Source organism: Bidens hawaiensis, unplaced genomic scaffold (genome assembly GCF_021521415.1).
Source record: "Bidens hawaiensis isolate Kalapana, Puna unplaced genomic scaffold, B.hawaiensis_p1.1 tig00009443_1, whole genome shotgun sequence".
NCBI classification, from domain to species: Eukaryota; Viridiplantae; Streptophyta; class Magnoliopsida; order Asterales; family Asteraceae; genus Bidens; species Bidens hawaiensis.
In genome coordinates, this window is record NW_027491698.1 from 261,710 (window position 1) to 276,864 (window position 15,155).

Genomic DNA, 15,155 nt, shown 5'->3' on the forward strand with positions numbered 1-15,155 from the left:
AGTCAAGATTCCAAGAATGTGAAATCAAAGTCAAAATCAACTCTTTGTTTTTGTTGTTAAGAACAAGTTTTTTGACTAAATAAAACACCCATAATTGACTTATCGCTCAACAATAAATGATAACCAATTCAATAATTCCAATTGGCCCCCAACAAAACTTGCTATATATAGCAACACCATACACATATTAACATAGTCAAATGTACTAAAAACAACTCAAATTACACCAACTCCATCATCCCTTAAATTAATCCAACATTTTAAGTTTTTAACAATAGTGACTTTCTTTCAGTCAATTACATACCCAATTAATCCAACATTTTAAGTTTTTAACACTAATCTTAAAACAAAACAAAAAAATAAAATAAAATAAAAATAAAGTAACGATTTAACAAACCCCACAAAGACCGTCGAACCAAACCTAGCCATAATTTTAGCTCCAAATATACCCGAAAAACCCGTTAAGAATATATACAGGAGCAGCCCAAGCGACCCGATTAAAAAACAAACAACAATATAAGTAACACGGGACTAAATATGTAGTTTAAGGTAGTTTTAACTTTTAGGTGTTTGCGGATTGTGTAGGTAACCTTGGATGGTTATGTTCACCTTCATAAGTGACTATGAGCATTGTTGCATCTTCCAAACATCTCTCCACATGTTTTCTCGCGGGACAACCTCTCATGCTGCTACACTTATAATAACCCCTGTCACAAAAACACATTTTCTATTTAATTTTCTATTGCCTCAAAAGATAGTAACAAAAGACTTATAGTGGTTCGTGGTCCGTCTATAATGTTACGGGGCCTACCAAGTCACGGAGGGGCTAAAAAACGTCCCCGACTCAACCGCTTTATTATCTATAGTCAATAAAGGTGGTAAAATTTTAGTGTAAGTCATAAATTAAGGAACTTTTTAGGCTCCACCACATTAAGAACCAAAGGATCTACCAACCTAAAACAAATTGTAATAAGAGGAACACATTTGGAACACATACATTGACAATTTACTAGTAATGCAGTCAACAAAAAACATATTGATAATCACATGTTACTAAATAATAATATTATTAAGGTACCTTGGATGTGGAGAACCCTTAATAGGCTTTTGACCATATTTCCTCCAAGAATACTCATCAGGAGGTATATCAGCAAGCTTGTTACTAATAGCAGGTACTTTGATTGACCTCTTAATCCTATGTTTTCTGATCAAACAAAATAATATTAAACAAATTAGTATCTTAATATTAATTTCATAGTTGTGACTTATAACTTATGACTTATGAAATGTATGATATTAAGTATTAACAATTTCATAGTTATCTGTTTACCTGCCACTTTAATGTAATCAGCTTAATGGCGAAATATATCTAAGTTAAAAAATAAATAAAAATAAATAACCTCTTTTTGGAGCAATGACATCTACCAGAACTCCCACATTTGACACTCCCATCCTCGCCTCTAACCGAACACCGCCTTTTGTGTTGATAAGCCGCTTGATCAGCGGAAAGAGACGAACCGATCAACCGAAACGAACCGCCATCCAAATTAGCCACACTCCCTTCAATACTTAAAGAAGACATAAAAGACCTATTTGAAGATATTGTAGGGGTGCAAGTTGAGCTATCAAAATTCAAACTAATTCCACTACTACTACTACGCCTATACATCATCTCAGCTTGCTGTTTGAGCTTCTGCTGTTGGAGGAAATGGTAATTAGAAGATGGATGAGGTGTATTTTGGGAAATGTTAAGAGAATGCTTCCCACTTGAACTTAACTCAAGTGAAAGCTGATTATTATTATTAATATTATTATTGTTCCCCAAAGACAGAGTGTTGTTCTTAACAACATTTGATACAGTTTCTTTAACTGGATGGGATTCTAACAGCAGCTGAAGTGGTTTTGGTGGCTGCTGCTGCTGCTGCTGGTATATGATTGTTTTGGATTCTTGAAGCATGTTTTGAGGAAAAGGGGTTGAATTTTTTTTGACCATTTTGACCCTGGCATGACCAACACCATTATTATCAAGCAAAGTTACAACTTTCTTGAACTTAACCACTGCATCTCCTGTTTGGACCATTAAGTGTTGGTACTGAGCTTGATCTTGTGGTTTACCCAAAAGACTCAGCATCTTATGGCAACTCTCAACAGCAGCTCTATTAGCAGCTTCAATTTCCTCCATACCTCACACAAAATCAAAAAATTTCAAAATTTTTAAAAATTAACACAACCCCAGTTCCCAAAATCCAAGAAACCGATATTTCAAGGCTAAACAGTAAAAACCCATCAAGAAAAAGTGAAAAAGATTGAATCTTTAACAGGTTTTTGGTGTGTTTGTGAGCAGGGTTATGAAAAGATGAAAGCCCAGATGGGAACAAGGGTAAAAAACAAGTGTGATGAAGAAATCAAGATTATAATTTGGGGAAAGTAAAACCAAACCCTAGAAGAATAATAATAAGATTCTTTAAATGAATGAGCAGCATAAGCATATGGGATTAAGAGAAAGAGGTGTGAAACAGAAGACTTTTGTTGCTTCACGTAGAGAGAATTCACATTCACACACCCAAAAGAAATAAAAATGGCATGTTAGTATTATTATTATATATATAAAACCTCTGTTATCTAGAGAGAGAGAGGGGTGATTTAAAGGAGAGGAGCAGGAGGAAGTGGAGAGGAGGTTAAGAGGTAGAGAAAACTACCGTCCGTCACATATTTCAAAATTGGACCCACCAGGGGATTAAAAAGAAATTAAATTACCGGGTAGCCCTACTTTCATGTTGAATTTACTCATAAACGCAGTTCTAAATATCATAGTTAATTAAAACATTCGCGGAATATAAAAGCTTTCATAAAACATTTCATAACAAAACACCTCTTGTCTTAAAACAACATCTTGTCTTTCAAAATAAACAAAACATTAAACTTAAACGTCTTGAGTCTTCCGATGCCAGCCCCTTATTCAGTGCCACGTGTCTCCTCAAGCGAGCTGCCTCATCCTACTCACCTGCGTGCATAATAAAAGTCAGCTACGCTGAGTGAGTTCTAGTTAATCACATAATCATACAATACCTTCTTACATTTCATACTTAACCTCTTAACTTTCTTACATACACACGTAAGTGCATATACTTTCATTCTTACCTTCATACTTCCTTTACATACATAATCATACGTTTTAAAGAGCCTTTCGCCCTATAACCTCACAGATATTATAAGGGTCTGGTCCCTAACATCACAGATATTATTAGGATCTGGTCCCTAACATCACAGATATTATTAGGGTCTGGTCCCTAACATCACAGATATTATTAGGGTCTGGTCCCTTTGTTTCATGTAACTGTACCGTAACTGTTCATACATACTTTCCTTGACAATACGTGCAATCTCCGAAGAGCGTTCACGTACCATCATCATAACATACATACATTATGCATACATCATATATTCATACATACATCCTATCTTTCATCATACTTATCTATCATATCTTAACTACCACCTGACGGTACATGCAATATCCGAAGATCGTTCACGCACCGTCAAACAATCATCATACATAAATCATACAAGGCATACACTTACCACTTAAGATAAGTGTATTAACTATCACATCGAGTATGCACACAGCCCCGAAAACATAACAAGGAAGTGGGGCTAGAAACTCACCTCAATGCGGTTGCGTTCACCGTTTACGGTTATTCCCTTCTTGAGCTGTGCACGACTAACTGTATAATAATTATACGTTTCAGTAAACTATCACTACACATATCGCCTTTCTAGTTTAATCATTACCCTCAACTAACGGGGGTTCGGGGGCAGCGCCCCTGACAGCAGGGTTCTAGGGGCGGCAGCTCTTAGCGGGGTCCAAGGGGCAGAGCCCCTGGTTGGGGTTAAGCTGCCAGGTCAGCTTGGAAAAATTTTATTTTCATTAACTGTCATATCACATTTTCCATTAGCATTTTGAATCATTGAATAATATGCTACTTAAAAGTTCCAGGGTTTATTTGTAATTAAATCATTCTTTTCTAAGTCCAGGGACCATTCTGTCATTCTGTTAAACTTCTAATTCGTTACTTATCCTTAACGAACTGACTTACCATGACGAACTGGTTCTTGTAACGAATTGGAACCTTTAACGAACTGGACTCTTAACGAATCAGTCCATGTAGCGAACCAGTCCAAGTAGCGAATTGGACCTTCTAATTCGTTATCTACTTTAACGAACTGGTCATAACGAATCAAGGGTGATTCGTCACCCCTTTCCCTTAACGAATTGAACACGAACTGTAATCAGTTCGCTATGTTCCCATGGACGAACTAGCTAGCGAATCACCTTTAATTCGCTATATTCCTGTAGCGAACTAGGGTTAGGTCAGGAATGTCAGAACATTCCCTGACATTCCCCCTTAACCTCGTACCACTTTCCGGCGCCGCCTTTCCGGCGCCGTCATTGCCGGAAAGCCGCCGGAAAAAACGAGATTTCGCCGGAAAAAACGGGTTTTAGCTCGTTTTTCACCGTTTTTCGTCCCGTTCAATCCAGATCTGAGCTAGGGTGACTCCTAAGCTCATCATAGGTTCGGTTTATACCCGAATCCACCCGGATCTCGCGACTTAAACGGTTTAACGGTGTCGGCTCGTCGTTTCATGATTATATCTAACGGATTTAAGCTCAAACAATAAAATACTATCATTACCTCGGGTCGGTTCTCGGTTTCCTTCTTGATATCGGTTTAGAGAGAGAGAGAATCTTAAGTGTGCGCTTTGGATGGTGTGAGGGATATGTGTAAATGAATTAAATGGAGGATTAAGGGTATATATATTTTTGATCATGGGCTTAAGCCCGTGGTCTTTCCTTCATTCCTCCATAACCCAAGTCCATAACCCATATCCATTTACCCAACACAAGTCCATCTCGTATTCTATTCAACTAAACCGATAACGACCCGCTATAAAATAAACGAACTTTATTTTATTAATATAACCGAAAGTAGGATGTTACAAGTCTTCCCTCCTTAAAGAGGTTTCGTCCCCGAAACCTACTATTACATAAACAGATTCGGATAAAACTTGCGCATCTCATCCTCAGCTTCCCATGTAGCGTCCGATCCCTTGCGATGCTTCCATATCACTTTCACTAGAGGTATAACTTTGCGACGAAGTTGCTTCTCCTTGCGGTCAACTATCTCTATCGGTTGCACAATGTAGTTCAACTGCTCATCAACCTCGATGTCCATCAATGGCACGTGAGACGTGTCATCAGCTAGACATTTTCTCAGATGAGAAACGTGGAAGGTTGAATGAATTCCTTCCAACTCTTCTGGCAAATCTAACTTGTAAGCCACTTCACCTACTCGATCTAAAATCTTGAACGGTCCAATGTACTTTGGACTCAACTTTCCCCTCTTCCTGAAACAAATGATTCCTTTCCAAGGCGAGACCTTGAGCATCACATTGTCTCCAACGTTAAACTCAATCGGTCGTCGCCGCTTATCAGCATACGACTTCTGTCTGTCTTGAGCAGCTTTCATTCTTGCCTTGATCTGATCGAACTTCGAAGAGGTTTCTTGCACAACTTCTAGGCTTCCCATCTCCTTCTGACCAATCTCTCCCCAACATACGGGAGTTCTACAACGTCTCCCATACAACATCTCGAATGGTGGTATACCAATACTTGAATGGTAACTGTTGTTATAAGAGAACTCTGCCAGATGCAGATGATCATCCCAACTTCCACCAAAGTCTAGAACACAAGCACGTAGCATATCCTTAAGGGTTTGGATCGTCCTTTCAGACTGTCCATCTGTTTGGGGATGATACGCCGTACTAATGTTCAACCTCGTCCCCATAGCTTCATGGAATTTCTTCCAGAACCTCGAAGTAAACCGTGTATCTCTATCAGACACGATCGATAATGGTACTCCATGCTTAGTTACAACTTCTTTAATGAACAAGCTTGCTAACGTTTCTGACGAGATAGCCTCTCGTATAGGCAGAAAGTGAGCACTCTTGGTCAAACGGTCCACAATCACCCAGATGGTATCATGGTGCTTAGATGTACGAGGTAGCTTAGTTATGAAATCCATGGTGATGCGTTCCCATTTCCATTCTGGTATCTCTAAAGGCTGCATTTTCCTATAAGGCTTCTGATGCTCTGCCTTAACTTGTAAACAAGTTAAGCACCTACTGACGTAATCTACCACATCATTCTTCATTCCTGGCCACCAGTAGTCTCTTTTCAAATCTTGGTACATCTTCGTAGCTCCTGGATGAATAGAATATCTTGACTTATGAGCTTCATATAAGATTCGACCTCTGAGATCTTCATGGCGTGGAATCCACATGCGGTCAAACCTAGTCTTAACACCATGAGTGTTTTCCATTAGCTCGTCTTGTTGGCCGTAAACTCTTTCTTTCTTTACCAACTTCTCGTCTACTAGCACCTCTGACTGCACCTTGATGATTTCTTCGAAAATGTTTGAATTCATAATCAATTTGTATGACTTCACAGTTGCAAGGACTTCCTCATTCTTACGGCTTAGTGCATCGGCGACCACGTTAGCTTTGCCAGGGTAGTACTTAATATCGCAGTCGTAATCCTTTATCAACTCCAATCATCTTCTCTGTCTCATGTTCAATTCTTTTTGCTCGAAGAAGTACTTTAAACTCTTATAATCTGTGTAGATGGTACACTTAGTACCGTACAGATAATGCCTCCATATCTTAAGAGCATGCACTACAGCTGCTAACTCTAAATCATGCGTCGGATAAGTACTCTCATGGACTTTCAACTGTCTAGACGCGTAAGCTATCACCTTTCCTCGTTGCATCAACACGCAACCTAACCCTTGATGTGAGGCATCTGCACAAACAACCAAATCCTCATCACCATCTGGTAGAGTAAGGATTGGAGCTTGTGTGAGTCTTTTCTTCAACTCCTCAAAAGCTTCTTCCTGAAACTTACCCCAACTGAATATTACCGACTTTCGGGTCATACCGGTTAATGGTGCGGCTATCTTGGAGAAACCTTCGATGAATCTCCTATAGTAGCCAGCTAACCCTATGAAGCTTCGTATATCAGTCGGATTCTGCGGAGTCTTCCAATTCGTTATCGCTTCAATCTTAGCTGGGTCCACGGTAATCCCTTCCGGATTAATCACGTGACCTAAAAATTGCACTTCTCTTAACCAGAACGCGCACTTCGAAAACTTAGCATACAACTTCTCTTTCTTCAGAGTCTCCAATACCTCTCTCAGATGCTCAACATGGTCAGGCTTGCTCTTTGAATAAATCAATATATCATCAATGAAGACGATAACCGACTTATCCAACATTGGCCGACACACTCTATTCATCAGGTCCATAAATGCTGTAGGAGCATTTGTTAGACCGAATGACATTACGAGGAACTCGTAGTGTCCATACCACGTTCGGAACACTGTCTTAGGGATGTCTGCCTCCTTCACCTTCAGTTGATGATAGCCTGATCTGAGATCTATTTGTGAGAACCAACTTGAACCTTGCAGTTGGTCAAACAGATCATTAATCGTTGGCAAAGGATATCTATTCTTTACCGTAAGCTTATTCAACTCACGATAGTCTATGCACAATCTCATACTTCCATCCTTCTTCTTCACGAACAACACTGGTGCGCCCCACGGGGAAACACTTGGTCATATGAAACCTTTGTCGAGGAGTTCTTGCAGTTGGGACATCAATTCTTTCATCTCGGACGGAGCTAGATGGTAAGGTGCTTTTGCGACGGGCTGGGCTCCTAGTATTAAATCTATCTGGAATTCTATCTCTCGCTCCGGTGGTAACCCCGGAAGATCCTCAGGGAATACTTCTGGGTAGTCACACACGATAGGAACATCTTTCATTTCTTTCGTCTCGGCCGTAGCGTTGACAACATACGCCAGGTAGGCACCACATCCTCGTCGTAATAGCCCTTCGGCTTTTATCATCGAAATGATGTTAAACCCTGAACTTTCTTTATCACCGTAAACCGTCACCGCACTACCATCTAAAGACCTTAGCTTTATTATTCTACTCTTACATACTATCTGAGCTTCAAACTCAGACAACCAATCCATTCCCAAGACTACATCGAACCCTCCTAAGGTCATAACATACAAAGTAACAGGGAACTCATGTCCCTCTAACTCTATCTTACAATCCTTAACCATTTTTGTTATTTTAACCGAAGTATCACTGGCGGTTTCTACTATAAAAGTTTCAGACACTCGGCAGCCTTTCATTTTTGTTAGTTTACTAAATGTCGTAGCTACAAAACTTCTATTCGCACCAGAATCAAATAATACGGAAGCAGAAATGCCGTTTACTAAGAACGTACCGGTCACAACATCAGGAATCTGTCTAGCTTGTTCCTGGGTCAGCATATAGGCTCTAGTCCTCGGCATTGCTTGATCAGAATCCTTCTTCCCACTACCTCCAGCCTCACCTCCAGTGCATTCTCTTGCCATATGGCCTGTCTTGCCACATTTGTAACATGCTGGCTTCGCACCGCACTCATTGGCATAATGCCCTACCTTCCCGCACTTATAACAGGCATTCGACCCCATTCTGCATTCTCCACCATGAGCCTTTCCATATTTGGGACAAACATCAGAACTTCTACCCCACTTGCACTCACCACCATGCATCTTTCCGCAGGTCTTACACGATCTCTTCTCCCACACTTTCTGCTTCTTATCTTTGGAGTTCCATAACTGAAAACCGGGTCGCTTAACAGGAGTAACCCACTTCTTATATTTCTTTTCCTCTTCCACCACTGCGTCATCCGCAGCCAGGTCAGCATAAACCACCTCTGCGAGTTCGACAACAGAGTCAAAGGTAGCTGGTTTACTCGTCCTGACTAGCATGCGGACTTTCTGTGGCAATCCCCTCACATAACACTTGATTCTCTTGGCCTCAGTGTTAACCATATCGGGTACCAACCTAGACATTCGATTGAACTCGGTGGTGTACTCACGATGTGTCATTGCCCCAGCTTTCAAGTTCAGGAACTTCATCTCCGCCCTCTCAACCTCGGCGTCAGCACAGAACTTCCTCATCACTAACTCCTTTAGATCCTCCCACTTCATCTCTTTGATCTCTTCACGGGTCTTCCTCTGCTCCACACTCTCCCACCAATACATAGCCTCATCCTCGAATGATTGAGTAGCATAACCTACCGCTTGGTCGGGACGACACTCGCTAATGCGGATAATTTTATCTATGGCGGTTATCCATTTAAGAGTAGCGATTGCGTCTCCTAAACCAGTCAGCTTAGGCGGGTCACAACCTTTAAAGGACTTATAGTTGCAACAGCCTCGGCCCCTCTTCCTATCATCAACTTTCACAAACCTTACCTCACTTGAATCACCCTTTTCCCTCTCATCATCTTTCCTACCATCACCACCTGCCCCTTCAGCAGTTCTTTCACGGCTTCCAGCAGACCCTCCAGGAGTTATATTCTTCACAGCAGTGGCTACAGCTTGAACAATAGCTGCTTGAATTGCGGGATCCAGTTGAACCCCTTCGTTGTTGGCCGGACCTCCTCCGGCTGCACTGCCCTCATCTCCGGTGTTAGAAGCTGTCTCAACCGAAGGTTGCTGGACACGACGAGGCCTGCCGCGTCGTCCAGTGCGACCTCCAGCTCCAGCCATCGTATTCTAAAAGGGAAAACACAAACATCATCACTCAAGGAACTATTTAGTACAAGGATAGTAAGGCTAACAGGTAATAACAGTGGCCAACTGTGATTAGCTGATCACGTTACTTTTCGTGTCCTATACACTTCCCTTATGAGTCCATTTGTGCTGGTTCTATCCTAAACAGTTAATCAATCAAGTAATTCTATCCCTAACATTCACATATCCTTCCTTTAGCAATCAAGCTAACATTAACATACATATTTAATCATACACTTTACCGTTACTGAGCTTGCTTGAGTGACACATGGCATTCTTGAACTGGCATCTTCTTTCTTTTCTTACTTTAATCCCATTCTCTGTTCGAGTCTAAGCATATAAGATGCTTAAATCTCTCGAACTTTGCTCTGATACCAACTTGTAAGGCCCCGTTACCGGTAGCCCTACTTTCGTGTTGGATTTACTCATAAACGCAGTTCTAAATATCAGAGTTAATTAAAACATTCGCGGAATATAAAAGCTTTCATAAAACATTTCATAACAAAACACCTCTTGTCTTAAAACAACATCTTGTCTTTCAAAATAAACAAATCATTAAACTTACACGTCTTGAGTCTTCCGATGCCAGCCCCTTATTCAGTGCCACGTGTCTCCTCAAGCGAGCTGCCTCATCCTACTCACCTGCGTGCATACTAAAAGTCAGCTACGCTGAGTGAGTTCTAGTTAATCACATAATCACACAATACCTTCTTACATTTCATACTTAACCTCTTAACTTTCTTACATACACACGTAAGTGCATATACTTTCATTCTTACCTTCATACTTCCTTTACATACATAATGATACGTTTTAAACAGCCTTTCGCCCTATAACCTCACAGATATTATAAGGGTCTGGTCCCTAACATCACAGATATTATTAGGATCTGGTTCCTAACATCACAGATATTATTAGGGTCTGGTCCCTAACATCACAGATATTATTAGGGTCTGGTCCCTAACATCACAGATATTATTAGGGTCTGATCCCTAACATCACAAATATTATTAGGGTCTGGTCCCTTTGTTTCGTGTAACTGTACCGTACCTGTTCATACATACTTTCCTTAACAATACGTGCAATCTCCGAAGAGCGTTCACGTACCATCATCATAACATACATACATTATGCATACATCATATATTCATACATACATCCTATCTTTCATCATACTTATCTATCATATCTTAACTACCACCTGACGGTACATGCAATATCCGAAGATCGTTCACGCACCGTCAAACAATCATCATACATAAATCATACAAGGCATACACTTACCACTTAAGATAAGTGTATTAACTATCACATCGAGTATGCACACAGCCCCGAAAACATAACAAGGAAGTGGGGCTAGAAACTCACCTCAATGCGGTTGCGTTCACCGTTTACGGTTATTCCCTTCTTGAGCTGTGCACGACTAACTGTATAATAATTATACGTTTCAGTAAACTATCACTACACATATCGCCTTTCTAGTTTAATCATTACCCTCAACGAACGGTGTCCGGGGGCAGCGCCCCTGACAGCAGGGTTCTAGGGGCGGCAGCCCCTAGCGGGGTCCAAGGGGCAGAGCCCCTGGTTGGGGTTAAGCTGCCAGGTCAGCTTGGAAAAATTTTATTTTCATTAACTGTCTTATCATATTTTCCATTAGCATTTTGAATCATTGAATAATATGCTACTTAAAAGTTCCAGGGTTTATTTGTAATTAAATCATTCTTTTCTAAGTCCAGGGACCATTCTGTCATTCTGTTAAACTTCTAATTGGTTACTTATCCTTAACGAACTGACTTACCATGACGAACTGGTTCTTGTAACGAATTGGAACCTTTAACGAACTGGACTCTTAACGAATCAGTCCATGTAGCGAACCAGTCCAAGTAGCGAATTGGACCTTCTAATTCGTTATCTACTTTAACGAACTGGTCATAACGAATCAAGGGTGATTCGTCACCCCTTTCCCTTAACGAATTGAACACGAACTGTAATCAGTTCGCTATGTTCCCATGGATGAACTAGCTAGCGAATCACCTTTAATTCGCTATATTCCTGTAGCGAACTAGGGTTAGGTCAGGAATGTCAGAACATTCCCTGACATTCCCCCTTAACCTCGTACCACTTTCTGGCGCCGCCTTTCCGGCGCCGTCATTGCCGGAAAGCCGCCGGAAAAACGCGATTTCGCCGGAAAAACGGGTTTTAGCTCGTTTTTCACCGTTTTTCGTCCCGTTCAATCCAGATCTGAGCTAGGGTGACTCCTAAGCTCATCATAGGTTCGGTTTATACCCAAATCCACCCGGATCTCGTGACTTAAACGGTTTAACGGTGTCGGCTCGTTGTTTCATGATTATATCTAACGGATTTAAGCTCAAACAATAAAATACTATCATTACCTCGGGTCGGTTCTCGGTTTCCTTCTTGATATCGGTTTAGAGAGAGAGAGAACTAGAGAGAGAATCTTAAGTGTGTGTTTTGGATGGTGTAAGGGATATGTGTAAATGAATTAAATGGAGGATTAAGGGTATATATATTTTTGATCATGGGCTTAAGCCCATGGTCTTTCCTTCATTCCTCCATAACCCAAGTCCATAACCCATATCCATTTACCCAACACAAGTCCATCTCGTATTCTATTAAACTAAACCAATAACGACCCGCTATAAAATAAACGAACTTTATTTTATTAATATAACCGAAAGTAGGATGTTACACTAATAATTAATGTAAGCATTTAACTTTAAGTTTCAAAACCAACTTTCCAATATTCAATTGTTTCAACTTCAATACCCGGTTTCCTTCATATTCAATGCCTTTTAACCTAATAACCCAAATCCCTCTTTCAATCGCATTATTTTACATCGATTCTATGATGATTTCATTAGATCCTGCAAATGTAATCGACACCGGAGTTTGGCTAAATAAGCGTGATCGACGATAGCGTAAGGCTCCATTATTTGAAGACAACGATTGATTTGATTAGATCCGGCAATTGATTTCAATAGATCCTTATAGATGTACATTTGCTCAGCATGTGGAAGTATACAATTAATCATATCCTTCACATCCATGGATGTTTTCCCGTCAATCGAAGTTTTTTCGGGTTAGTATGTTTAATGTTTAATTCTTAATGTTAAATGATATTTTAAATTGATATGTTTCCTATGTTTAATTGATTACAAATTTCAATTTACAGTATATGTTAAATTTTTTTATTTGTATTTTAGATTATTAACCTAGGTTAGTATTTTACATTCTTAGGTTAGTATGTTTAATGTTTAATTCTTAATGTTAAATAATATTTTAAATTGATATGTTTCCTATGTTTAATTACCAAATTTCAAATTACAGTAAATGTTAAATTTTTTTTATTTGTATCTTAGATTATTAACCTAGGTTAGTATTTTACATTCTTAGGTTAGTATGTTTAATTTTTAATTGTTAATGTTAATTCATATTGTTAATTGATATGTTTCCTATGTTTAATGTTTAATTGATTCCAAATTTCATTTATAGTATTTGTTAAATTTGGAATATTTGTATTTTAGATTAGTAACTTAGGTTAGTATTTTACATTCTTAGGTTAGTATGTTTATATTCAATTTAATGTTTAATGTATAATGTATGTTTAATCTTTAATTTAATGTATAATGTTTAATTGAAATTAAAATTGCATATATACGATTCAATATAAAAGATTCTAAACACTGATTACAATTTAAATTTGAAGTGATCATTATTTGGCTTATTTTTAGATGTATTGTGATTGATTTGTATTTATTCATATCATTACTAGAACCTAACAACTTTTTACGGATTTAAATTTAAATTTAAAGTCAACTTAATGTGTCTAATTTTTTAAACATCAATTATAATATAATAATTAATTTATATTAGTTATTATTATTCGGTTTTACAAAAATCCTTAATTACATTCTTTAAATTTACTATATTTATTATTCGGTTATACAAAAATCCCTAATTAAATTCTTTAATTTTACTATATTTATGACTACCAATATAAGTTTACATCAATTATCAAAGATCCCTAATTGTAATCCTTAAATTTACTAAATTTAGACATTTCCTTATTATGGTACAATTCAAACTTTCTAACAAAATCTGTTTCTGTATATACTATCATCCGAATACACAAATTCTCACACTTCTCACTTCCTTACTCAAAATTCATATTTGTGTCATTTTCAAGGTTTATAATTTTCTTCTTACGGGTATAATTTTTTTATTTTTAATTTTATTTGTTTTGTTCAAAGTATAAATATTAATTATTGAATCTTTAATCCTTGCTTGAATTTGATTGTTTATGAAGCAGCAATATGTAAGCATCAAACATTACAATGTTCAACAATTTGGATGTTACTAACAACGACTATGTACTGAAGGTTTGTATACTGAGACTATGGCGTTTGAAGGACAACAATAAACCCGGAGAGGATTGGTCTATAGAAATGATTTTGCAAGATAAGATGGTATTATTATATACAAATATAATTGTTTTTATTCCTCATTATATATATCTAATTATTATAATGTTTGTCATATTAATAATGTAACAGGGTATAAAAGTCAAGGCCAGTCACTAGCAAGAGTTGGAATATATCTTCGACAGCCGGTGTTTACACATGCTCAGTTATATGTGGCTTTATCCCGAGTGAAGAGTAGATGCAGTGTTAAAATGCTTATATTAAATAAGGAGGGTAAAGTTACAAATAAAACTACAAATATGGTTTATAAGGAACTATTTAGTAATATATGAAGTTATTTTTAATCTATCGAATGATTGTAAAATGCATTTATTTTCGTTTGAAAGTTATGTTTAATAAAGTTTTTATTTTGTTACCGACGTTATTAACAATTGTATATTCTCTTATCGTCTCCATATGTATGTATGAAAATTTGTTTTCCACTTTCATACTACCGGTTGATCTTACAAAATTTAATTGTTTCCACCTGTGACGCCCACGAGTCAATAACCTAGTATTATTAATCAATCAAAGTAATAATGGCATTACGCAAGTGTGTGGGCATATTTTAATGGACTGTTAAAATTTTAATTTATTTATTTGTGATGGTTACTATTCTATGACATTTTTTTAACCTTAGACTATCTTTAACGGGTCTTTAGATTGGATGCCCTTGAAAGCCTTTAGATGTTCTTATTATTGGAGAGTGTTTATTTATAGGAGCCCTTACACAAGGGCATGTGTTTGTCTTTGTTACCGTGAAAATATGGGACTAAAGTAAAAAAACAAAAAATAATAAATGAGACACAAAATTTTACGTGGTCACCTGACTTGGGTTTAATTAAAATAAGTCCAAAGGCTTCACTAACCCCGGCAATCTCTCACTTGAAGCCTTTTCAAAATCGACAAATGTCACACAAGTAAATAAACATTCATGCATTAATAACTCTAGTAATCTTCAGTTGACAAGTCTTCTAATCCTTAG

General features: G+C 38.1%; 1 protein-coding gene across 1 annotated transcript; it reads right to left on the reverse strand.

Annotated features, from left to right (window-relative positions):
* Window positions 1–338: 338 nt before the first annotated feature.
* LOC143532328 (putative WRKY transcription factor 21) lies at window positions 339–2,351 on the reverse strand. The gene is made up of 4 exons (XM_077027413.1): window positions 2,321–2,351; window positions 1,401–2,186; window positions 1,079–1,204; window positions 339–707 (listed from the first exon to the last, which is right to left on the reverse strand). The coding sequence occupies exons 2-4, from the start codon at window positions 2,180–2,182 to the stop codon at window positions 563–565; spliced, it is 1,053 nt and encodes a 350-aa protein (XP_076883528.1). The 5' UTR covers window positions 2,183–2,186; window positions 2,321–2,351; the 3' UTR covers window positions 339–562.
* Window positions 2,352–15,155: the final 12,804 nt, after the last annotated feature.

Bases quoted from the DNA above. Each gene is read 5' to 3' on its own strand.
- LOC143532328 (XM_077027413.1), bottom strand. From the start codon at position 2,182: ATGGAGGAAATTGAAGCTGCTAATAGAGCTGCTGTTGAGAGTTGCCAT. The intron at 1,205-1,400 runs GTTATTTATTTT...TTGTTTGATCAG, and splicing joins TGTCATTGCTCCAAAAAGAG to AAAACATAGGATTAAGAGGT. The intron at 708-1,078 runs GTACCTTAATAA...TTTTTGTGACAG, and splicing joins AAGGGTTCTCCACATCCAAG to GGGTTATTATAAGTGTAGCA.